The 27,360-nt window shown below is 35.4% G+C and overlaps 1 protein-coding gene across 1 annotated transcript in view; it reads right to left on the bottom strand.

Moving 5' to 3' along the window:
* Positions 1–7,425: 7,425 nt before the first annotated feature.
* The window catches only part of PPP4R2 (protein phosphatase 4 regulatory subunit 2), a 51,927-nt gene continuing 31,992 nt past the window's right edge, over positions 7,426–27,360 (bottom strand). Inside the window, exons 3-9 of the mRNA XM_047779242.1 lie at positions 24,863–25,033; positions 15,361–15,454; positions 12,817–12,854; positions 11,882–11,956; positions 11,496–11,639; positions 10,228–10,517; positions 7,426–9,963 (exon numbers count right to left, since the gene is read on the bottom strand). Of these exons, the coding sequence (XP_047635198.1) occupies positions 9,647–9,963; positions 10,228–10,517; positions 11,496–11,639; positions 11,882–11,956; positions 12,817–12,854; positions 15,361–15,454; positions 24,863–25,033 (1,129 nt within the window). The 3' untranslated portion in view covers positions 7,426–9,646. The remainder of the gene's footprint in view (positions 9,964–10,227; positions 10,518–11,495; positions 11,640–11,881; positions 11,957–12,816; positions 12,855–15,360; positions 15,455–24,862; positions 25,034–27,360) is intronic.

The following is a 27,360-nucleotide window of genomic DNA, read 5'->3' as shown; positions in this document are numbered from 1 at the left end:
AGATCAACAAAATTGATAAACCCTTAGCCAGACTTATCAAGCAAAAAAGAGAGAGGACTCAAATCAATAAAATGAGAAATGAAAAGGAGAAGTAGCAACGGACATCACAGAAATACAAAGGATCATAAGAGACTACTATATGCAACTATACGCCAATAAAATGGAAAACCTAGAAGAAATGGACAAATTCTTAGAAAAGTACAATCTTCCAAGACTAAACCAAGATGAAATAGAAGAGATGAATGGACCACTCACAAGAACTGAAATTGAAACTGTCATTAAAAAAAACCTTCCAACAAACAAAAGTCCAGGACCAGATGGCTTCACAGGCGAATTCTATCAAACATTTAGAGAAGAGCTAACACCTATCCTTCTGAAACTATTTCAAAAAATGGCAGAAGGGATACTCCCCAACTCATTCTATGAGGCCACCATCACCCTGATACTAAAACCAGACAAAGATACCACACACAAAAAAGAAAACTACAGGCCAATTTCACTGATGAACAGCGATGCAAAAATCCTCAACCAAAGACTAGCAAACTGCTTCCAACAATACATTCAAAGGATTGTACATCATGATCAAGTGGGATTTATCCCAGGGATGCAAGGGCTCTTCAATATCTGCAAATCCATCAGTGTGATTCACCGTATTAACAAACTGAAGAATAAAAACCATATGACCCTCTCAATAGACACAGAAAAACCCTTTGACAAAATCCAACACCCATTTCTGATAAAAAAACCCTTCAGAAAGTGGGTATAGCGGGAACCTACCTTAACGTGATAAAGGCCATATACAACAAACCCACAGCGAACATTATTCTCAATGGTGAAAAGCTGAAAGAATTCCTGCTGAGATCAGGAACAAGACAAGGATGTCCCCTCTCACCACTACTCTTCAACATAGTTTTGGAAGTCCTAGCCACGGCAATCAGAGAAGTAAAAGAAATAAAAGGAATCCAAATTGGAAAGGAAGAAATAAAACTATTACTATTTGCAGATGACATGATACTATGCCTAGAGAATCCTAAAGACTCTACCAGAAACCTGTTAGAGCTCATCCACGAATTTGGCAAAGTCACAGGATACGAAATTAATACACAGAAATCGACAGCATTTCTATACACTAACAATGAAAGAGCAGAAAGAGAAATTAAGGAAGCATCCCATTTACCATCACATCCAAAAGAATAAAATCCCTAGGAGTAAACCTACCTAAAGAGACAAAAGACCTGTACTCTGAAAACGATAAGCCACTGATGAAAGAAATCAAAGATGACACAAATAGATGGAAAGATATACCAGGCTCTTGGATTGGAAGAGTTAATATTATCAAAATGACTATACTGCCGAAAGCAATCTACAGATTCAATGCAATCCCTATGAAACTACCAAGGACATTTTTCACAGAACTCAAACAAAATATTTTAAAGTTTCTTTAGAAGCACAAAAGACCCAGAAGAGCCAAAGACATCCTGAAAAAGAAAAATGGGAGCTGGAGGAATCAGGCTCCCTGACTTCACACTATACTACAAAGCAACAATAATCAAATCCACATGGTACTGGCACAAAGACAGAAATATAGATCTGTGGAACAGGATAGAAAGCCCAGAATTCAAGACCCACGCACCTACAGCCAACTAATCTATGACAAAGGAGGCAAGAATACACAATGGAGAAAGGACAGCTTGTTCAATAAGTGGTGCTGGGAAAACTGGACCTCCACATGGAAAAGAATGAAATGAGAACACTCCCTAACACCATACACAAAAAGAAACTCCAAATGGGTTAAAGATCTAGATATAAGACCAGACACTATAAAACCCTTACAGGAAAACATAGGCCAAACCCTCTCTGACATAAACGACAGCAACATCTTCTCAGATCCACCTCTTAGAGTACTGACAATAAAAACAAAGATAAACAAATGGGACCTAATCAAACTGAAAAGTTTCTGCACAGCAAAGGAAACCCTAAACAAAATGAAAAGACAACCCACAGAATGGGAGAAAATCTTTGCAAGTGAATCAGCAGACAAGGGATTCATCTCCAAAATTTATAAACACCTTCTGCAGCTCCATACCAAAAAAAAAAAAAAAAAAAAAAACAAACAAACAACCCCATCAAAAAATGGGCAGAAGATCTAAACAGACAATTCTCCAAAGAAGACATACAGATGGCCAAAAAACAAATGAAAAGATGTTCAACATCACTCATTATTAGAGCAATACAAATCAAAACCACTATGAGGTACCACCCTACACTGGCCAGAATTGCCATCATCAAAAAGTCTACAAACAATAACTGCTGGAGAGGGTGTGGAGAAAAGGGAACCCTATTATACTGTTGGTGGGAATGAAAATGGTGTACCCACTGTGGAAAACAGTATGGAGATTCTTCAGGAAATTAAAAATAGAATTACCATTTGATCCAGCAATCCCACTCCTGGGCATCTATCCAGAGAAAACCATGACTCGAAAAGACACATGTACTCCAATGTTCATTGCAGCATTATATACAATAGCCAAGACATGGAAACAACCTAAATGTCTATTGACAGAGGTGTGGATCAAGAAGATGTGGTACATATACACAATGGAATATTACTCAGCCATTACAAGAAAAAAAATGGCATTTGCAGCAACATGGATGGACCTAGAATTTATCATACTAAGTGAAATCAGTCAGACAGACACCAACATCATATGCTATCACTTACATGTGGAATCTAAAAAAAGGTCACAATGAACTTCTTTGAAGAACAGAGACTGACTCACAGACTTTGAAAAACATAATTTCCAAATGAGACAGATTGGGGGGTGGGAGGATGAGTCCAATTTGGACTGGAAATGATATGAAATTAGTTTATGATGGTTGTTGTACAACTAGAAAAAAAGAATATAAAATGTTCTTATATATATATATATGATGTACATATTGAAAATTAACTTCATTACTAATGCATTGAGATAATACACGTTAATATTTTGTTTCATAGATCAAAAGTTTCTAAATCATATTTTTAATGAACAAGGGATAGTATGCTTTATACTATTTTGTAATATGCTTCTCCCCTTAAAAATAATCAACATAGATTGTACAATGAGTTATCCCTCCAAATGTAAACCAAGGACTCGAGGTGATAATGATGTGCCAGTGTAGGTTCATCTATTATAAAAAATACACTACTTACCATTTTGATAGTGGGAGGGGCCATGCATGTGTGGGGACAGAGAATATATGGAAACTCTCTATAATTTTCTCTGTTTTTCTGTGAACCTAAAACTACACTCAAATATAAAGTCTATCTATAAAAGCATAGGGAGAAAAAAATTAAATGAATCACATACTCAAAATGTCTAGCTGGAAAAACAAAGGTAATAGGAAAAATAAGGTGAGGCTAGAAAGTGATGTAGGCAGAGTATGAAACCAAGGCTTGCGTTTGTGACTTACAAAGCCTTTTTTTTTTTTTTTTGGTCTTTTTAGGGCTGCACCCACGGCATGTGGAGGTTCAGAGGCCAAGGGTCCATTCGAAGCTGTAGCTGCTGGTCTGTGCCACAGCCACAGCAACACCAGATCCGAGCCAAGTCTGCGATCTACACCAGAGCTCAGGGCAATGCCAGATCCTTAACACACTGAGCGAGGCCAGGGATCAAACCCACATCCTCGTGGATACTAGTTGGGTTCGTTAACCACTTAGCCCCGTCAGGAGCTCCCTAGTGAAGCCTTTTGATGTACCTGCATGTGGGCAGGTCTGAGTGTCTCTGAGAATCTTGTGATGCCCGGAATGGCTTCCTCTTTGCTGCCTTCACCTTAAGTATACAGGTCTTCTAAGACTAGACGCCACCTAAGCATAATGGATAAAAAAATCATCAGGCTTTGGATTTCTAGCCTTCCACTTTCGAAGCGTTCGGGACAAGCTCCTATCATCTCAGATAGCTCATCTGTAAAATGAGGCTAATACTGAGAATCTCATAGGGTTCATGGAAAGGTTAAATGAGATAATCCATGACACAAGCTAAGGATACATAGCACATAAAGTAAGGATTCAGTGGGTGCTTTCTGTTATTACCCAGGTATTGACCAGTAGTGAAACCTTGATTTTGATTTTGATTTCAGCAATACTGATGTTTTCCCCAGGAACAACCCATATTTCCCTGTCCATGACTGTCCTCCTTAAAAGAGTGTCAGGTCCTGGACTAGATCAAGCTTTATACCTGTAACTCCATGAATGCTCCCAACAATCCTACCAGGTAGGTATTATTATTTTCCCCACTTCATAAATAAGGAAACTGAAGCTCAAAGAATTACTGTTAGTGACCCACGGAACCTCATATGGTGACAGTGAAGCTGTGACTTAAGCCCTATCATGGCAATTCCTACACCTGTGGCCTCTGTACTCTACACCATGCTACCTCGCAGACTGCCCCGTGCACCTCTCAAGGGCAAACCAAACCCTACCTCATCACAGAAGCCTTCCCAGACTGCCACGACCTCACAATGTCGTTTCTGTGCATCTCTTCAAGTCATAGGCCACCTTTGGCTAAAAACTTGCCTAGTTTACTGTTCTCCACGGGTGACTAAATGGACCAGCCCCCGCCAATATACTGCAATTCATACAAGTTACCACCAAAAAACCTTAGGTGCCCAGACTGAAAGTGGGAGATTGTGGGCATTCCTAAATGCATATGGGAATTTGCTTAGTCACCATCAATCAGGCTTTACCCCCAATTCTGTAGCACTGTGAGCAATGGAAAGAAAATCTATGATCCAAAATGAATACAGCCAAATACTGACCATGTGCTTATCCCAATTCTCAGCAAACACAGACACTAGTCTTGCTAGTTTAAGGAACCAACTTTGCACCCACAGAAACACCTATCTCCCATCAGGCAAGGGTGTGGTACTGTGCCTTTATGTCAGAGGGAGCTGGTTGTAGTCAAAGTGGTCTTACTGGGATGCACATTTTCTGGTAATTCCCAGTCTAACTGCCTGTGGAATTCCATAGGCAGGACATTCAATAGCGTGTACTGCCCCAACTCCACAAACCCAACAGCAACGAAAGACTTCAGGGATGAACTTGGAACCTTTCTAGGAGGCAGCAAGTAGTCACAGTAATCACTAGCGTTTGTAGCCTGTATCCACAAAACACACCTGACTTCAACTGTTACCACTTGCCAAGCATAGGACTAGCCTGAGATTATAAAATTGAGTAAAACAGTGGCATATTCTGACAAGGACAATTAGTTGCTGGCATATTTTGTGTATTTACTGTTTTTAGTTTTTAAAAAATGCACTGCCTTTGGGTAGAAAAACTCTGAAAGCGTGAAAGCCAAAGACCACAAACCATTTACTGCTGAATTTTAAGCTAAAAAAAAAAAAAAAAGGTAAGTAATCTGTTGTTCTAACAGAATAAAGCAGCAGTGTACTCTTCATTCTAGATGAGCAAGTGGCCAGACTATGTGCTTTATTCCTAATCAGTGGGAATCAGTCTTCCTATCATGAACCCAACTCTGTATAAGCTACACCATCTAGTAGTAAGTGGGGATGTTAGAGCTCACGTGAATAAACTCAAAGCCAAAAATACTTAAATCCAGAAACATGCTCATTATTAGTACCATCTTCTGAGTTCAGAGCGAGAGGTCGGTATTTACCATCACCTACTGTGCAATACTGTGAAGAAATGAGAATCCAGAACTGAAAATGGTACTCTTCCTCTCCACTTAGCATTCTACACTTGCCATGTAGTTGTCTGAAACTGACATTTATAAAACATTTCAAATACAAACGTTGGAGATCTGTGCCTGCCAACTACTGTCGAATTATGCCCAGAGACATTTTCACAGTAGGTCTGAATTTTTCAGGTATCAGGTTTGAGCTACCCAGCAAAGAACAACTGTTCATTCACCTCAGACATGCCATCTCTTCTCCCTACACACACATGCTTGTGGATCTAGAGCGACAACTGAGGCGAGCAAAGATGGGGTGTTAGGAGGAGTGTGTACTATTATGGCAAATGAAATAATTACACACATAAAGATAGTCTTCTAATTTATATTTTATTGCATTATGAAAATAATACATTTATTTGGCAAAGTAATCTAGGCTCCAAGTTGAGATAAAAGAAAATGCTGAAGAAAAGTGTACTGATTATTTTTAAAATGTGAAATATTAGATGTATTCTAACCAATACATACTAGCATTCTTACTAGGCCAATAATCCAATAAACCTAATTATAATAATTCCATATGAAATTACAAGTTTTTTTGCATTCATCCATTTTATGATTAGCACAAATCTCAAGAGAGAACTGAGCTTCATTTGATCAAAAACCAATATATTTAAGAAATTCCTGTTAAGAAGACATTTTGAAACACTATTCAAAATTTTTATTTCCTTTGGTTCTACAAGTTGCATTTTCATCCTTACCATGTTACATTTCTCATAATCAAACATCATAGCTTCAGATTCTGCCCCAAGTACCTTTATAAGTAAACTAGTATATTACAGTTACATTATTTGAAAAGTTGCTGATTTTACAAATGCAAAAATGCATAAGTACATGCCTATCTACAACAGCAAAACACAATACTCTGAACCTCCATACTTTAACAGGCCACACCTTCTGACCCAGGACTTCTGGGATGCCTTTCCAACCCAGAGGGTTTTAAAGCTCTGATGGGCAATTCCACTGCTCCAGCCGCACTTTTGAAAGGAATAGTTATAATAAACTCTAAGTGAAATAAATTTACCTAATAATCAACATTTAAAATATGGCATTTTCCACTACTCATCTCTGTTTTCCAACATTTTCAAAATCAGAAAGATACCTTTTTTTTTTTTAATGCACTTGGATAAATGTTTCACTTTCTTTTAAGGGAAAAGTGCTAAAAACATTATATATACTCTCACTTTCATCAGCATTTCAAATCTTTTCACATGTTGGGTTCAGAGTCTAGAGTCTAACAGGTAAACAATCTGCTCAAGGCCAAACAGAAAATAGTATTTTAAATTACTGAGGTCTTAATTTTCCATTTAGATCTCATAATATGACTTTGCTGATGTGTTAAGAAAAATGTGCCTAAAATTAGCCTTTCAAAAATACACATCTCAATCAGTTACTATTAGAACTGACATTTTTATGAAGCAAAGTCTGTGTAAGTGCACCTATGCATACTTGAGGAAATTTACTTCCCAACGGGCATCAATATCTTAAACCAGCTGAACAAGGTTTCCTGGTTTAACTACTAAAGTATTCCACCTACGCTAAAGAAAATATTCCATAAGCATTCTACAATTATCTGTATAAACAGCAACAAGTTTGATCTAAGATCAACATAAGAATATCTAATAAATATTAAAACTATTAAACTATAGATTAAAATGCAGATCTCTCATAGAGTTGAGTGATGGCATTTTGGTACATTCACCATTATTGTACTTTATTTAATAAAGAAATACATTTGCCCTTGCAAAAATAGTAATTGCAAGTTTACAAATAAAACCACAGACCTCAAAGTCATGATGCTAAACCTTCAACTAATATCCAACAAAAGTAAATCAATCAGTTTACAAATGGTCCATGGCACAATTAAAATAAAAATATCAAAAGGTCTCAGGATCTTAAAGAATAGGTTTATTGACAATAATTTCATAAATATTCTAAAGAAAACTTCAAAATTTCTAAACTTAAAATGTTTAAAATCTGTTCTCATTGGTAAAATATCCCTCAACAAAATAAAGAATAGGTCACTACAAATGAATGTCACATTTAAAATTTGCTTCATTTTAACATTTTTGCAAAAATTTTTAAAAAATTTACAACTTGTGATTCTTCCCTCTTGGATACAGTAAGTCAATATCCAGTTCTTATTTCAACTATAAGACATATTCACAAATACATCATCTAGCTGCTGTGAACCTGACAGTCAAGTCAGTCAGTAGTATAATACCCTACAGACAAATGGAGCCAGCTAATTTTGGTATTTTTAGTCATAGCAATTGAAGTAGTCAAAAATGCAAAACCTGTGGTCGCTGCCCAAATCACCCCAGAGCATACGATACAGTGTCAGAAAATGTTTGCATCAGTTTTATAAGTTCATCTGTGTACTTCAGGTATCTGAAATTAAAAAAAGGAATTCTTGTATATTTTGATAAAAATGTACTCGAATATTTTATAACATTAATATTTATTGCTTTATATGAATACTGTATTGAAAGCCCAAGCATTCAGTTTACACACAGAAATTATACAATTATATACCGTTTCACAAAGGCAGTGAACACATTACATTCTACAAAATCTACTTTACAGAAATTTAAAAATTCTAAATATCAAAAGGTACAGCTGAAGAAACAGGTATAAATTTGGCAGCCAGTAATTTAGACAGGGAAGTTGAAGCTTGCATGACTTTAAATGTGAATTTGAAAATATTGAGTTTAGAGTAATCATTGTGCTTTGTGTTGATCTGAAAAATATAACACTGGCTGTCGAAGAAGCATGTTCAAAAATATTTAATTCACTTCAAAATGTCATACAAATTATGGTGGCTTCTATGCACCTCTAAAGCTTCATCATTTAGCTCGGGTACATTACTAAAGTAATATATTAATTCTTCCAGTACAGTGGTGTTTCATCATATCACTGACATTTGCATACTCTAGAATAATTTAGAAAGAAATGTGTAATATTCACAATGTTCAGAAAAGCAAGCAAAAGGTAAAGGAACCTGTCCGGTCCTTCTGAGATGGTCTCATGTCAGCTTTAGAAGCATTCATTCTACAAAATAGTAAGCTAATGTGTGAACACAATTTCCAAGATAAAGCACATTTTCTCATAAATAATGAAGTCTTTTTCTCAGGCACCTCAGAAGTATACAAAAGAATTTTAGTTTGAACATATGTCTTGGAATGTGTTTAACCTGGTATTTCAACAGACTTAAGATTTCCAGGGTTTCAGAAGGGCCAGATTTTATTTGAATTTACTCAGAAGAGAAAGAAACTGTCTTCTGAAAGAGGTGAACTCAATCATTACCAATAGAAAAAGTATCCACTGTATTCATCTCTTATAGAAACAGAAAAATATAACATTTCCCCCCCCTTAGAATAATATATATATATGTATGTGTATATATGACTTAAAGTTCCATTGTACACAAACAATAAAATCTGGAAACCAGCATGAAACCCTATAATTCACATGTTATAATGCTGAAACTATGACCAAAATATGAAAACTGCTACTAGTGCTGTCAGAAAAAAAGACAAGACAAAAAGCTTTCTTGTGTATGATGTATAAACTAAATGTGATAATCTCCAAAAAGTTTTCAAAATTATAATTATCTTCCAGTTTAAAAATTTTAATTCTAAATTAAAAAAAAATCTATACACAAACCACTGATTTGACCAGACCCCCCCCCACCCCCCCCCGCCCCCAAAAAAGTCAGCGGTAAGCAGGACCCAGAGGAGCTGATAGTCACAGTTCTTACATGTACAACTCTTTCAGGATTTATCCCATAAAGTACTTTATTTTACAACCTGCTTCTCCTGTAAAACTAAAGGTCCACTTTATTACATAAAAGTTTTATACAGTGTAAAACCAGAACTGTATGTAAAATACTGCATCTAAATGTTTCTAAACAGTTAGTCTTGCTCCATTGGTTCATCTGTGACTTCTGTGGCTTCGTCATTTTCCATGGTTGATTCTGAGAGAATCTCCCCAGTTTTACTGGAATTGGATCCTACTAATTCTTCTGTTTCATGGCAATCGGAACCACTACTTACAGGGCCTGTATTTTCACTACCTTCAGAATGTAAATCTCTCTCAACTTGAGTCAGATCAGATTCCTCCATTTGATTATTTTCCTCAGAAGTCTCTTCATTCACAGTTAAGGCATCATCAGATTCTTTTTCTTGATTTTTTCTTTCTGGGATCATTTCTCTTGATGTCATAAAAGACTCTAAAAATAAGCAAATGTTGTTGTAGTTAAATTTACTTTTCAAAATACCTCCACAGTTAAGTTTGTTAAGTTTCATGAATTCTGATATTCTATAGTTCAAATCATATCCCCTGAAACTCAGCGGCAACTACATACAGGTGGGAGAAAAGCCCAACATCAGCATTATAAGGAGTTCCATTATGTTAAATTCTTTCACGCAAAAATGAAGTACAAGAATTTTGAGGATCTCCTTACTCCACCCTTTTACAGATGGTCTCTAAATACCTTCTTCTTCCTCTTCATCCTCTTCTTCATCCTCTTCTGTGCAGTGCTGCCTGGTACAACTACTTTCTTTGTCTTTATTCTGAGATGAAGACGGAGCTTCTGTTTCTTCTACCATATCTGAAGAAATTTCACTGGAGGATGTCTGACTGGCCATCTCTCTGACTTCACTTTCTTTGTCAAACCTGAGTCTTTTTACCTCATGCCCTTCAGCTTCCACAGCATCTTCATCTGGATGTTTATTTTTTATAGGGCTCACTGAGGAACCTTCTGATTCTGATGTTGAAGAGTCACTGTAAATAATTTTTTAAAGTGTCCATTAATAAGACTTTCTTCAACTTCTACATTCTTATTTTTACAACGGTCTAATAATGTCTTAACTGTATTTCAATGTCCAAATTAAATTATAACATGTAGGAAAGAAAAACACAAGAGAATAATTTCTTTAAAGGTTTTTTTTTCATTCTTTATTTTTTTAAGGGCTGCACCTTCGGCATATAGAAGTTCCCAGGCTAGGGGTCAAATCAGAGCTGCAGCTGCCGGCATATGCCACAGCCACAGTAATGCAGGATCCAAGGCACATCTGTAATCTACATCGCTGCTCATGCAACGCCAGATCCTTAACCCACTAAGTGAGGCTGGCAATCAAACTTGCATCCTCATGGATATTAGTCAGGTTCTTAACCCATTGAGCCACACCGGGAACTCTGAGAATAATTTCAAGGAGACCTAAATTGTTTAATAAATAAATATTTCCCACTAGGAATGAGACAGTAAGTTACATGACCTATCTGTTCAATTCTCCAGTAAGTTAACTGTCCTGTAATAAAACTACAAGTCTTCCATAGGGACATACTATTTAATTCTCCTCACTCAATCTTCTCTACCTTAATATGATGGAGAAAATTTAAGATGTGATATAAATAAAAAGGTATCCTTTGATGATCTACAGTGAAAAATGATTCAAAAAATTTACTCATTTACAAGTATCTTAAGTAACTTTCACAAACAAAATAATCTGTCATGACCACTTACTTAAGACCTATAAATAGGATCTCTCCAAATTAGCTGTTTTTAAAAGCCCTTTCTCTACTGTCAGCATTTACTAATGCTGCAACTGAAGCCACAGCCCTTCTAAATTCCATTAAAACCTTTGCAAGCCCTTAAAACAACAGTAAATTGTAAATAATAATAGTGAGTGCTGAAAAAAAAATCAGTAAATGTTAATTTTCTATGAAAACTTTAAAAAAACATATAAATTGCATACAAACCTGTGATTTTTGTCCTCATTTTGCTTTAAATTTGATTCTTTGCTGTCTGTGCTCTCAGGCAAGCCATTTGTTGTCATGGGGACTGACAAAGAAACCTTTGGTCGATTAAGTGGCCTCGGTGTCCCAGGCCCATTTATATTAGACCTGCAGTAAGAAAAATGAACATCATTTTCCCATTTTTGCAATGTCATCCCTCCCAGGATTTATTTGAACACATCACAGAAATACTTGCTGTAATTTTGAGTTTCAGAACCATGGGTTATCAAATTAATTGTTTGGTATCCTATACGCTCCATAAAATACTCAAAATTTTTTAAAAGTATACTGATTTTCCTAATCAAAATTAAGAAACTGCAACTCTGAATAATAAAAATCAATAATCTCACCTGTCAGTGTAACTTGGTGAATTTCCAGGAAACATAACACCATTCATTCGATTTAAACTATTGGAATTGTTCTTCCTATGAAAAAAGAACAAATACTTTTATAGACAGTTTAGTTCTTTAATTTTGATAAGAATCATGGGCCTAAAAGATCTTTGGTAAGATCTCACTGTCACAGAAGCAAATGAAAGACCTCTGAGAGAAATCACATAATTATGGGGTTATCTTACTATCTTCTTTAAAACATACAGGTATATTCTTCAAGAGTTTTAAAAAGAAATTCATTGTTGTTCTATGAAATCAGAGATACTTTAACCGTTAAACCAATGTTTCTCAATGGGAGGCAACATCCTCCTATAATCCCCCGTCCCTCATTCCTCATCCACAAGAGACATTTAGCAACGTCTAAAGACATTTTTGGGGGGAAGTGGGGGACACTACTGGCATTCACTGGAAGCCACGGACACTGCTAAACCTGTAATCCCAGAACATCCACTCATAATAAAATATCAGTCGTGCCAAGGAGCATACCCTAAACTGCTATCTTAATTTACTATATAAATTGAAGAATGGAAATACTTTTACATCATGAAGAATGATGTCATCAAGTAGCTATTAAAAACCAATGAGTTATGCCCTGGAGAGGCATCTAGGATGGGATCCCAAGGTCCTGAAGGTCATGACAGTACATGAATCCAACAATGTTAAGACTGCAGTAAATCATGAACCTCTTTAATACAAATCTTTTCATTGCAAAAACATATAGGTAATGTCATTAATAATATTCTACCTAGGGGACTGGGTGGTAGGATTCCTAAGTACTTACAAATGTTATCATAATTACATATAAAATAAATGCAACCTATTTTTAAGACCAATATATTAGAAACTCTCTAATAATAAGAATATACTAGAAGAAGAAAAATCTTTATACTTACTCTGAAGAAGGATAAACACAGCTAACAACCATCACATTCTGGAATAACAAAAATTGGTGATTAGTATGAAGAAAAATACAACATGAAGTTTAATAATTTGTTTTGTTTTTTTACGGCCACACCTGCAGCATACGGAAGTTCCTGGGCCAGCAGTCGAATGGGAGCTGCAGCTGCTGGCCTATACCATAGCCACAGCAACAACAGATCAAAGCAGCATCCATGACATATGCCTCAGGTTATGGCAATGCCAGATCCTTAACCCACTGAGGGAGGCCAGGGATTGAACCTACATCCTCAGGAACACAACTTGGGTTCTTAACACATTGAGCCACATCAGGAACTCCTAATTATGTGTTTTTAATTTCTCAAAATCACCCTGGTATTAAGTTTCCATTTATTCTGTTTTCACTAATAAACAGTTAAAAATTAAAACTTCTGGAGTTTCTGTCGTAGCACAGCAGAAACGAATCCAACTAAGAACCATGATGTTGCGGATTTGATCCCTGGCCTCGCTCATTGGGTTAAGGATTCGGCGTTGCCTGAACTGTGGTGTAAGGTCACAGATGAGGCTCAAATCTGAGCTGTGGCATAGGCCGGCAGGTGTAGCTCCAATTAGATCCCTAACCTGTGAACGCCCAGATGCCGTTGGTATGGCCCTAAAATGACAAAAGACCAAAGGGAAAAAAAAAATTCTAACAACTAAACTACTACACAAAAACTAGAACAACAAAAGACTAAAATCTAATATTCTACTAAACTATGTTTTTTTTGTTTACTTTTATGGCCAGGCACATGGAAGTTCCCAGACCAGGGACTGAATCCAAGTCACAGCTGCAACCTATACCACATTTGTGGCAATGCCAGATCTTTTAATCCACTGGGCCAAGCTGGTGATCCAACCCAAGCCTCCACAGCAAACCAAGCCACTGTGCTACAGTGGGAACTTCTAAACTATGGCTTTTTTGGCCGGTCTCTCTCTCTTTTAAACTCTACTCCAGTTACTTTGGAGTCCTGACATTATATAGTATACGCAATAGAATGAAACCACGCTCTCTTATTTTAGATAGAATCAAAACAAATACTTAAGAAGTTGAAGTCTTCAGGGCTACTGCAAAGAATTTCCTTATAAAAGCAGTACCCAATCAAAAGCATGAGGTGTACAGTCATACACCTCAAGGAAAGAGATTCAAACCTCTTTTAAAATAAAATCTTCCTGATAATAGCTTTCTTAAGGGTAGTCAATATTCATTCAAAGTCTGCTGAGCCCAAGTACATGTTTTACATTTCATTCTCCTCTCACAGACTTATAATCCACACTTTGTGGACAAGAAACTCCATGGTCACACAACTATGATTACTGTGACACTGCCTCTTCATCCAGAGATTGCCAAAGATTTAATTATTTAAAGTCTCTGAGCTGAAAATAAGTACTAAAGAATCATCTCAGTTTCCTGCCCTTTAGAATCTTATTAATAAATTGAAGGTATAGAAGAAACTCAACAAAACGTATCAATCCAAAATGAATACTGGACTGTATTTCAGGATCAGTCACCAAGGGAATTAGCAAAACTAAAGGTCCAGTCTTGGTTCCCACAGGGCTCTTTCATTCACTCTTTACTCCAGACAAAATAATTTCTTGCTTTTCCTTCCCTCAACCACATGGATGTCTTTGTTTCTCAGATTGTTTCCTTTATGCAGAATGCCCTTTTAACATCCCCTCACCTACCTAAAAACCTAATGTTTCCCTCATTCTTAAACACGATCTGTATCTTTCTTAGTATCTATGCTTTGTATGAGTGATTTTCCAAATAACGTATCTCTGAACTCTAAAACTGAAGAAATTAATTCTGGGGATAAACAAATTTGCAAAACCCTCTACTATTAAGATAATAATTACAGAACTTCTCAGAACTGTTAATATGTTGAGGTATACTAGGAATTTCCAAGAGACAATAATCAACTGCTTTTCCCAAACTTAACTGATCTAAAGTATTCCTTTGCCTCTCTCCTATTAAATCTTTCTCTAAAACTTAGAACACAATGTGGAAAACAACTTGGGAAATACTTCAGGTAGGCTGAAAAACCTATTTCAAGGAAATGTGCGTGTTGTCTGACTCCAGATCGAAGTAGCTTCCCTCATCCTTTGCACATTTTGAAACTGTTTCAGTTTCAATCAGGGTATTGCAAACAAAATGAAGAGGGGGACTACTAATGTTCCATATTCCTGAAGAATAGAGGTATGACTCAATATCCCTCAGGTACTGGGGGAATTAGCCTTTAAAGAACTTAGCAGTTTGATCCTGCTTGTTTTGTACCAAATGTAACTGAAACCTGAGTATCTACTGTGTTTTTCTGCTCTAGTTCTGCAGGGAAGCTGAGTGGAAGGCTCCTGGCCATCTGCTGCCTGTTTTGCCTATTTATCTCACAATACAAAGTTGTATTAAAATATTGGGGCAGCCGGTGCCTGAAACAGAACCTACTCAAAGTACTTTCCTGAAATCTATTATACACATTTTAATATAATTCCAGTAATAAAATAAATACCTTTTCTACTCCTCTGAGAAATTTGTCTGTTCCTGTATAGTTTCTCCTTGGATCTGTTAGCAATTCACATAGTCGCTGAATAGTAAAAGGTATACTGCAAAAGAATATAATTTTATTGTTTGAAGTTATTAATTATCAAGGAAATTAGGAATAATACTACTCTTGCTATTTAAAGCTTTATACAGTCACCCCTGTGTTAAGCTACAAAAGAAAATGCTACATTACTTTAAAAAGACTGAATTTTCATTTGTTCTGTTCTTATTATGAATGTCTCATGGGTGGAGATTCATTTCTGAAAACAATTAAGAATTCATTTGGTTCATAAAAGAAGTGGTTATGAATTTTATCACCAAAGCTGTTCTTGATATACTTGTCTATTAAAATAAAACAGAGTAGTTGAGAAACTCCTATTAAATCATTAAAGGATTTTTTGAGTCTAACAAACAAAAACACTACAAATGAATGAATGGATGAGTGAGTTACTTAAAAACAGGCAAAACAATAAGCACACCAGTCCTCTTAAAAGAAACAATTTTCCCTCCCTTGCCTTAAAAAGCATTAAGAAAGAACATCCAAAGTTGAGAAAGCTACAAAACTATGAAAATATTAAAATTCTGAACTATGACAATTCAATTTTAAGTTTACAAGAGGAATCACAAATAATCAAATGAGTTTATTTACGAAAACTTTCCCAAATATTCTTAGGCACACAAATAAAACTATAAATGTTTTCTTATCAGCTGACAAATGATACCAATGAAAATAGTTCTGTTTCATAGTTACAATTTTATATACAACCTACATGTTTCATCAAACTTAAAACACCTACAAATACACTCAATATTTTGGTAAGTACCTTATTATTAACTTCACCAAATATTTCAACCACAACCACAATGAAACTTTCACTTGATCATAGCAAATATAAAACATAAATTGGACCTAAAATCATTTTATAAATAATGGTTTTATCTCATACATTAGCATGCCTTAGAATTACATTAACAGCAAACATGTGAGCAGAGATATGACAAATGCAGCTAAAAAGTAAACATAAGCTTAAGACTTCAGTATTTGCCACACAAATCTATTTATTCTCCTTAAAAAGACAATTTAAAAGCCTCAAATTAATAGTTATCATTCACAAAGTTTTTTGTTTTTGTTAATAAGTTTTATTGATAACACAAAACTCTCTCCCCCACAAAGTAAGGCAGCTAGTGATTAATAGCACAAGACTCAAACCCAGTTTCTCAAACTTCAAATTCCATGCCTTCTCTTCGACTACCCACGCATACGTAAAAATCATGTGTTTGTTTTCTAGCTGGACAAACAATGTTTAGTTCTCATATTCTTAGCAACAATTCCTAGGCACTCTCAGCTTTTAAAGTCATTTTACCAAGTGTCCAATAGATGGCACTAAAATGTTAGACAACTTCCCCTTTCCTCAAGTGAACAGCCTTAAAATTAACAGCATTCCTTGTAAATCAAGGTAACCATTGGAAACAACATAGTAATTCTGACAATGCACTGAAGGTCTCTCCATAAAGTTTGTACTTCTTATTCTTAGCCTTTATATAACCAGAAAGTCTATTATCAGCTAGAAGTATTTATACTCAATAGCAGACCTGTCAGAAGTGTAAATAACTACAAATGAAAAAAATTACAAAAATAAATACTAATAAAATTATATATATGGTGCTATGGAAACAGAATAAAATGTATGCCAGGGTTACATAAATGTGGGAAAACTTAATTTGAGGTGGGTCTTTAAAAGCAGGTATAAAAATAAACCAGATAAATCTAAAATGAATGTTGGGTACCACTATATGAAAGCTCTGCCTTCTGTTACTCTTTCACTACACATAAGCACACAAAGACACTTTATTCTAAGTCCTGAAAATGTTAACACTCTTCCCAATAAATATCACTAGCTAAATTAACACACATGCTAAGAAGAAAAAAAAGAAAAAAAAATGTTACTAACACTCAATTAAAAATGTGAACCAGAATCCTGAAATGAGGAGGATGGAGGAAGATGTTCATTAGCAAAGGTGTACTATAAAATCATTTACTAGAAAAGTATTTTAGGGAGTTTCCTTGTGGTGCAGTGGGTTAAGGATCCAGAAATGTCACTACAGCAGCTTGGGCCAAAGTTGTGACGCAGGTTCAATCCCTGGCCCAGGAACTTCCACATGTTGTAGGCACGGACAAAAAAAGAAAAAAAGGAGGAAAGAAATACCTTGGGTTATTCAAAATAAAATGCATTCAGTTTACTCTGAAAAATACTACCAAATCTATCATCTTCTTTGCCCACATAAAATGAAAACTAAGGAAATGAAAGAAAAACTTTTTAGGATATGACCAGCTTCCATTTTATTGTGCAAACCAAAAAAATGTACATCTATAATATCCAATAACACTTTAAAAAATTAAGTATTTCAAACTGTTATTACTAAAAAATGCTACAGAATACAATCAACCAGTCTACTTTTAATGTCTACAAATTACATATTAGGTAGTGTAGTTTTAGAAACAAAAATACTGGCCAGTCCACTAGCAGACCTTGCTCAAGTGAATATATCTCTTCAAGTGTTCATGTCCTTTTCTGGAAGTCAAGGACTGTAAATGTGCACTTCTCATGTGATTATCATGAGCAATGACTATGGTGCCATACATATAAATCACTTAGGGTCTGAAATATTTTACCAAGTGTTCAATAAATCTTAGTTCCTATCATCATCCAAATCCCATGTAGTATTTGTTGTAGATTGAAAACGCAGAAACCCTCCAAAGACCAGCTATAGCGCAATAATACAAAAAATGTTTTTAAAAATATTCTTTTTTATTCCAAAGAAAGTAACAAACCTGATCAAATAGGATCATACGTTTTACATGACTTACAGATCTGAATTTTTCTGCAATCTGGCCCCATCTACTGACTTAAAAAAAAAAAATGAAATCTTGTATACCTAAACACTATGAGAATTCAAATACCAAGAAAGCCGCTAAATATCAAAGAAAGAATCTAAGCAAAACCTGCAAATTTTAAACAATAACACTAAGCCCTAAAGGTAGAAATTTTTTATACTGTATTTTAACCTAAGAAAGATTATAGTGACTACAATTTATATTTTGCTTTTAAGTTATCTTAATCTGTATAAATGTCTCATCATCAAGATGTATCAATTAAGGAGTTCCCACTGTGGTGCAGTGGAAACAAACCTGACTAGCATCCCTGAGGATGAGGGTTCGATCCCTGGCCTCGATCAGTGGGTTAAGGATATAGCACTGCTGTGAGCTGTGGTGTAGGTCAAAGACATGACTCAGATCCAGCATTGCTGTGACAGTAGTGTAGGCCAGCAGCTGCAGCTCCAATTTGACCCCTAGCCTGGGAACTTCCATATGCCACGGGTACAGCCCTAAAAAGAAAAAAGGAAAAAAAAAGATATGCCGTATTTTTTTAGATACATACAAAAAAAAAGAAACGCACATTTCAGTCTTAGTATTAAAAAAAAAAATCAGATAACCTATACTTTAAATCTACATTATATAAGGAGCATGACTCATAAAAATAAGATCAAAGAGGGAAAATACAGAGGCCATCAGAGTAAAAGACTAAGGAGATAACCATAAAATCAGGAGTTCCCTTTGTGGCTCAGCAGAAATGAGCCCGACTAGTATCCATAAGATGCAGCTTTGATCCCTGACCTCGCTCAGTGGGTTAAGAATCTGGCTGTGAGCTGTGGTGTAAGCTGGCAGCTGGAGCTCTGATTAGACCCCTAGCGTGGGAACTTCCATAAGCCCCAGATGCAGCTGTAAAAAAAAAAAAAAAAAGGGCAGGAAAAAAAAAAAGGAGAGAGATAACCATAAAATCAGACATCCTATTAAAAAATGCTAATATAACAATTTACTTTTGTTTTATACATAAAGACGTAATTTTCCCAATGGCCATATTTATATTGTGCCTTGGTTGTTACAGAATTACTTGAGTACTACCTGAACCATTTAAGTGGAAACTAACTTAAATATCTCTTAAATATCAAAGGTTAAATGGGTTAAGTTTTTATTTACCCAAGTCCTAAATAAGTCAGAAATCACCTTACTTAAAGCGACATCATCTTACTTAAACATGCTGTTTCTGTATCAGGCTTTACTTAACATCTATATAAATATGCACATCATAAATATTAATATGAATATATTTTATACCTTATATCAAATGTTAGAAATTCTGAAATTTATCGAAAACAGCACTGTAAAATGGCAAGTATAAAAACTTAAGAAAATTTTTTCTTGAGGGAGTTCCATCACAGTGGCTCAGCGGAAACAAATCTGCCTAGTATCCATGAAGCTGCAGGTTTGATCCCTGGCCTCACTCAGTGGGTTAAGGATCCGGCGCTGCCGTGAGCCGTGTGGTGTAGGTTACAGATGTGTATCCTGAGTTGTCGTGGCTGTGGTGTAGGCCAGCGGCTAAAGCTCCAATTCAACCCCTAGGCTGGGAACCTCTACATGCCGAGGGCACAGCCCTCAAAAGATTAAAAAAAAAAAATTAGGAAAATGAAAAATTAACTCCTTTAAGTAACCCTGAACTAGTATCTGCACTATTCCCCACACCAAAACAAATCTATAGCAACTGTCAAGTTTTAATCAAATTTATCATTTTCTGTAGCGCCTAAACTTTCCTCACATCAAATAAATGTCTTAAGAAAAAATATACTTCTGCTATTTCCTCTTTCAATTATAATATTTTATGGGAAAGAAAATCACATAAAACTCTATTTCTATTAAACAAGGCAAGGCAGGAAGTAGAGTAAGGAGGGAAGTTAACTAAATAATTCTTATTCTGAACTAGTTATACTAAGAAAAGGAGTGACAAAAAAAAATTTCACCTAATAGATTCAATATGCTCAACAAATACTCACACAAATAATTAACAAAAAATGCAAAAACTCTTTTTTTTCTGAACAGAGGAGTAGACACTCCAGCAAGCAATAAAACAGGTCACAGGAGGAAAAGAACAAAGTACAAAAGGCTAGATAGAACCCCTCTTCCCATTCCTGAGTAATCTTATAATAAGATTGTAATAATATTGTAAAACATTACAAAATCAGAAAAGGAGTGAATGTTTTGAATCTACAAGTCTAGATTTACAAGTATTAAAAACTTTGCATATGAACCTTTTAAAAAAGTATGAAGAGGCAAAATCTCAAGGGTAGAAACTTAAAACGTATCTGTGCACACACATATGTGAAAAAATCATGAATGTTTTTAAGACTTAGGCAAAACACAATTATGTACATTAAAATAACTTTGGAGAGGAAATTCAATAGTCAGACTAACATGACAAAAGGTAAGCACTCCTCAGTTACAAAATGACGCCTTAGAGATGATGTAACAATTAAAGATTATTAGGCGTGAAATTGTTGTGCACTTTGCTTAAACCCTGTCATAAATACATAGCCATGACCTTTCAGTCAACTACTCACCATAAGTGAGACTTACTGCTTACTTTAGAGATCTTAGGTCTAATAGAGACTGTCAAAGGTGGAAGAAGATGTAAGCAATTAATTTAAATTCATTATTCTTCCATTTCATTACTTTAGAGGAAATGATCTTTCTAAACTACCAGGAATGTAAGTTAAGTTATATTCTCTCTACCTCTCAAAATCTTTGTGTACCATTATAGGAATGAACTACTAGCTACAAGCAGTTTCTAAATTTATTCATGGTATCTTTGATAGGAAGAGGATTTTCATAAATGGCCCCAGTGTGAGTAAACCCGTATTAATCCCACACAGAGGGCATAAAACGCTAACAAATGTCTTTTAATTGACCATTCATTGAAATTTTAAATTTTGTTGATTTTTAATTTTTGGTTTTTCTCACCTAAGAAACTTTAACTTCAGTTCTGGAGAGTAGCTACAATCCATTTTCTCCTATAAAATTTTAAAGTTCAAAAATAATTTTAAAAGGATAATATGACCAAAATTTTTTTAAAGACCTTTAAGCATTCAACTATGGACTTCTATCTACCATGCCCCATTAAACAAAATATAGATAGAGAAACATGCTTTTATTCCTTTCACTCACTCATTCAATATCTATTTGAGAGCTATGATGTTCAGGCATTCACTATTCTAGGCCTTGTAATGAAAAAGATAGTCACCCCTGGTATCCAAGATCAGGAAATCAAGCAAACAATCGATCAAGCAGATTAATCAATCAAGTGAACTGACAATTTCCTCTTTATGAAGAGGGAATATTTATATACTAATAACACTAATTTTGGAAAATGGATAATCTTTTCATGCCAAAGTATTTTGAAGTATTTAATAGAGGTTTTACTAGATGAAAGCAAAAACAAAAACAGTAACAATATGAACTTACCAATAAGAAAATCAGCAAAAGAAAAATGAAAAAAGATATAAAGCCACAATTCATCAAAGATATGATGTTCAATTTCATTTGCAATCAAAGAGACACAAATTCACACACCCACAAAAATATTGAAAAAATAAACTATCTGCTTTTATATACACACAGAAGCATAAATGAACACATTTTGTAAGGTCTATCTGGCAGTATTAATAGAAATTTTAAGTGTGCATACACTATGACCTATTAACTCCTTTTCTACAAATTAAAAAAAAGCAACAATCTAGGAGTTCCCATCATGGCGCAGGGGAAACAAATTTCAACTAGGAACCATGAGGTTGCGGCCTTGCTCAGTGGATTAAGGATCCGGCACTGCCCTGAGCTGTGGAGGAGGTCGCAGATAGGGCTTGGATCTGGCTTTGCTACAGCTGTGGTACAGGCTGGCAGTTGCAGCTCTGATTGGACCCCTAGGCTGGGAACCTCCAGATGCCGCAAGTGCGGCCCTAAAAACCAAAAAAAAAAGCAACAATCTGTACATATATTCAACATATGACATTCACCAACACAAAAAACTATGTACAAGGATGCACACTTGTACGCACTTGCACTTGTAACAGCCAAACATCCACCACCAATGGGAACAGGGAAAACAAACTATATAATCTATTCTTATAGTAGAAAATAATTCAAATACACAGAAGCTGTAAATATACCGATATAAAGATGAGTCAGGAGTTCCCGGCGTGGCGCAGTGGTTAACGAATCCGACTAGGAACCATGAGGTTGCGGGTTCGATCCCTGGCCTTGCTCAGTGGGTTAACGATCCGGCGTTGCCATGAGCTGCGTGCGGTGCAGGTTGCAGACTCGGCTCAGTTCCCGAGTTGCTGTGGCTCTGGCGTAGGCCAGTGGCTACAGCTCCGATTTGACCGATTCGACCCCTAGCCTGGGAACCTCCATATGCCGCAGGAGCGGCCCAAGAAATAGCAAAGAGACAAAAAAAAAGAAGATGAGTCAATTAAACTATAACTAGCATTATCCTAGTTTCTTTTCTCTATATATTCCGAGGACAACTAGGGATCTTTTTAAACTATCAACACACTTATGACACTTTTATAATTTGAAAGATAATCTATTACAAATAGCAGGAAAGGTATGCTGGCAAGGACAAACTTACATGTACTGAAAAAAAAAATACAAAATGATACTTCTACCTACCACTCCCAGCAAAAATATCTTTTAAAAGCCAACAACTAATCTGTGTATATTCAAAACACAAAAGTGAAATTGAAAAATATTATACATATTTCAATGTAGCATGTATCAATATACAGACAAAACATTTATGGTTCAAAGATGAAAAATGTTTTAAAAGCAACTATGTTTAATTATGCTTAGGCAGTTAATGACCAAGTCATTTTCAAAGGTAGGTCAATAACCTGTTTCAGAAATTAAGAAATTACAAATATTTAATTTATTTAATACCCATATATCTGTGTTTCATCCAGCTTAATTTGAAAGAAGTGAAAACAGTATTACTAATTCAGAACCACAAGTAAAGTAGCTTCACACTCACAAAGTAGTGGTATAATCTGACCTGTTTCATTGTAACTCTTATCTTAAAATGATAGCCATAATTCATTGAAATAAAAGATGAGTTCCCATAATATCTAAGTACTACCTATCTGCTTCTGCACTATTTAACAATATCCACAGAGTTCCCATAATGGCTCAGCAGAAACAAATGTGACTAGTATCCATGAGGAAGCGGGTTCAATCCCTGGCCTCCCTCAGTGGGTTAAGGATCCAGTGATGCCCTGAGCTATGGTGTAGGTGGCAGAGGCAGCTTGGCGTTGCTGTGGCTGTGGTGCAGGCCAGCAGCTACAGCTCCGATTCAGTCCCTAGCCTGGGAACATCTATGTGCCTCAGGTGAGGCCCTAAAAAAAAAAAACACCCAAGAGGTACTCTTAGGCACATTCATTTCAACAGTAAATCTTACATATTTCTAATACATAGCATGTGGCTTCATCTGGGTATGGGCTTTAAAAAAAAATTAGTACTTATAAGTAAATATATGCATACAATTAAATAATGTTCAGTAGTACAACAGGGTAGACAGTGAAAGTAAGTCTCCAATTCCAAATCCCCAAGGGCAGCTCAAAGACAAAGCTTTAATTTCTCCCAAAAGAAAAGTATTTTGGCAACAATACCTAAAACCAAAGCTTAAGGATTTGATATTTTAAGCCAAACAAACTTAAAAGTGGGGAACAGTACATACAGCAAAAGGTTATCTGAATTACACTATCTTGTTGCAAAATCCCATGTCATTAGTATCTGAAGAAAAAAACAAAAGCATTTATGCTACCTAAAAATACAAATGAAATCCCTTCAAATAAAAACTGACCGTAAATATGAATTCATGGTTAACACAGACACAATACATCAGATTAGGTATTGTCACCACCCAAATTGTTAATAACAATCTAAATACTGAACAATTCAACTTTACAAATACTTCGTTCCTTCAATGAAGGAAACCGTAAAAATACAAAGTCCTAAAAAGAGAAATATTTAAAACAACATAGAGTATGACACACAGCAATTTAAAGGTCAGTTTCATTTCAGTGAAGAGTAACTTTCCAGAGCCTTGTTTTACAAAGGGCTAAAATGGTTACTTACTGAGGGGAAAAAAAGGACTCCAAAAAATGTTTTTAAAATAAAAAGTCACTAAGCTGAATTCTTCCATAAATTGTTATTTTTCATTTTAAAAGAAATGTTACTTATCTCAATGTTAAACAGGTTCTAGACAAAGTATAAAGATTTATAACATTAAGTAAAAAATGGAAAGAAAAAATTTTTAAATATTTCCTGATATCATTTCCACTGTCATACACATTTAAAATCTAAAATGCCACAAAACCATATAAAGATGATTCGAGTTTCAAAAAAAAAAGGTGTAACTATTTTAAATATATGTAAGCTGGAAATCAGTAACTACTATATATACCACAAGAGACAGAATTTATTCTAATGGATAGTCAGTTATTAAAGAACCAGACACGTCAGAACTTAGAGAACAATCACTGTTCAGCTAAAAATTAAACCTTTAAAAGTAGAATTAAATGCATACCCATTAAATCCAGTGACAATTTTCAGTATTCTTTCCTTCATTTCATCAAAAGGAATATATTCGACATTAGGGTTAGGAGGACCTCTTGGTTCAGGAGCTGAAGTTCTGAAATCATCCATCACTTTCTCCAGTTTGAAAATAAAATAGCCTTTAAATTGGGACCACTGAATCCTATAAGCAAAAAATTTTGAAAATGTAATACCATGTAGCTTGAACACAAAGCACAAATACAGCTTAAGATTTGGACAAGAAGTAGTGGGAATGTGTTTCTTCAGTATCCTGTACCAGGCCTGATCAATATGACTCACACACTCCAACTTGGTTCCTTCTAAATTCTCCCTACTCCCGACCCAAACAAAATCTAAATCTCAGCTTAAAATCTTTAAAATTAACTATTTCTCAATTAAAGCTTATTGTCTAAGTCCCATTCACATTTTTAAAACATTATTTTGACTCTGTTCCTCATAAAAACCTAACCAGGGAGGTGTTACTGCCCCCATTTTAAAGTAGGTTACTAGAAACTAGCCCAACTTTACAGTGATAATTTTAAGTGGACAAATCAGAATGACTCCATACCTTAAGTTGTTATCATCCAAGCCATAATGCTTATAAGACTAGTAAATATTTCTTGTCTTGTATCTGATAAGTACCAAAAAAAAACCCTTTAATTTCTCCTTTTTCTTTTGCTTTCAACTAATTTTTTAAATATTTTGTCATTTAAAAAGTATTTATCATAGGGTTCTATCCAAAATGTATCTTGCAAAGTAAAAATACATAATATCCTTATGTACATTCCATATCTATTCATGAATTTAACATCTTTTTATCCCTGTCCCCTCACATTCTACCACTAATATAAGGAAATTTTATGCTGATACCAGCCTGAATAGCCTAAATTACAGGAAATACAAGAGTGAGGGATGGCAACCATTTCTCCAAACATCTTAGACAAGAGACTACTCAGGCAAGATAAGACCACTACTCCATAGTCACTCTTCCATTCCATCCAGCAACCCTATAAACTAAGGCAGCAATTCTCTAAGTGTGGCCCAAGAGGTCAAAGCTGTCTCCCTAAGAATAGAGATGACTTTTTCACTGAGTTGACATCTGCAACGATTATAGGTGCAAAAACAGCAGTGGGTAAAACGGACGATACTTGCACAAATCAAGGCAGCAATACCAAACAATACTAGTAGTGATTACCTTCTTGTGTGGCTTGGATCCAGTGTTGCCATGGCTGGCCTCAACTGCAGCTCCAATTGAGACCCTAGCCTGGGAACTTCCATATGCTTCAGGTGTGGTCATAAAAACAAACAAAACAAACAAAAAAACCTTGTGCATCAAAGGAACACTATCAGAAAGAGTGAAAAGGCAACCCACAGAATGGGAGAAACTATCTGCAAATCACCCATCTGGTAGAGTGTAAATATTCAGGATATATATAGAACTCCCACAACTCATCAGCAAAAAACCAAACCAACTTATAAAAAAATGGGCAAAGTATATTAACAGGCATTTCTTTAAAGATCTACAAATGGCCAACAAGCAAATGGAAAGATTAAATGTTAATCATTTGGGAAATGAACATCAAAATCACAGGAAGATAGAACTTCATTCACATCCATTACATTAATTATTTTAAACACACACATAAAATAACAACCACTGCCCAGTAAGTATGTAAAGAAACCCTTATTCATTGCTTGTGGGAATATAAAATGGTGAGGCCACTACGGAAAACAGTATGGTGGGTCCTCCTAAAAAAAAAAAAAAAAAAATTAAAGAATTTACCGAATGATTCAGCAATTCCATTTCTGGACATCCCAAAAATTACCGAATGATTCAGCAATTCCATTTCTGGACACCCCAAAAATGTGAAAACAGAAACTCAATCGCATGAAATTCACTTATACGCAACGGTAGGAACTACCCAAATGTATAAACAAAATGTACAATATATATGTAAAATGAAATACGGCCTTAAAGAAGGAAATTCTGACACATACTACAACAAAGAATCTTGAATACATTATGCTAAACCCGTGAAGTAAACCAGACACAAAAGAATAAATATTTTGATTCCACTTGTCAGAGGTAATCTAGAATAGTCAAATTCAAAGAGACAGCAGAAGGGCATTTGCCAGGGGCTTGGAAAAGGAATGGGTAAGAGGTTATTGTTTAATGAGTTGCAGAGTTTCAGAAGACAGATAAATAGCCAATAAGCACACAAAGATGTTTAACATTATTAGCCAGTACTCATCAAAATCACAAGATAGCATTTCTCACCCACTAAGGCTGTTATAATAAAAATGATGGACAATAACAAGTGCTAGAGAGGATGAAGGTCAAGTGGAAACCTATACATGGATGGAAATGTAAAATGGTGTAGCCATTTTGGAAAAGTTTAGCTTGGCAGCTTCTCAAAAAGTTAAACAGAGCTGATATGTAACCTGACAACTCCACTCTGTTAAATGAGTGAATTACATGGCAGGTAAATT

Source organism: Phacochoerus africanus, chromosome 1 (genome assembly GCF_016906955.1).
Source record: "Phacochoerus africanus isolate WHEZ1 chromosome 1, ROS_Pafr_v1, whole genome shotgun sequence".
Taxonomy (NCBI): Eukaryota; Metazoa; Chordata; class Mammalia; order Artiodactyla; family Suidae; genus Phacochoerus; species Phacochoerus africanus.
Note: the sequence above shows the minus strand (reverse complement) of the source record. Positions and strands in the feature narration are given on the sequence as shown.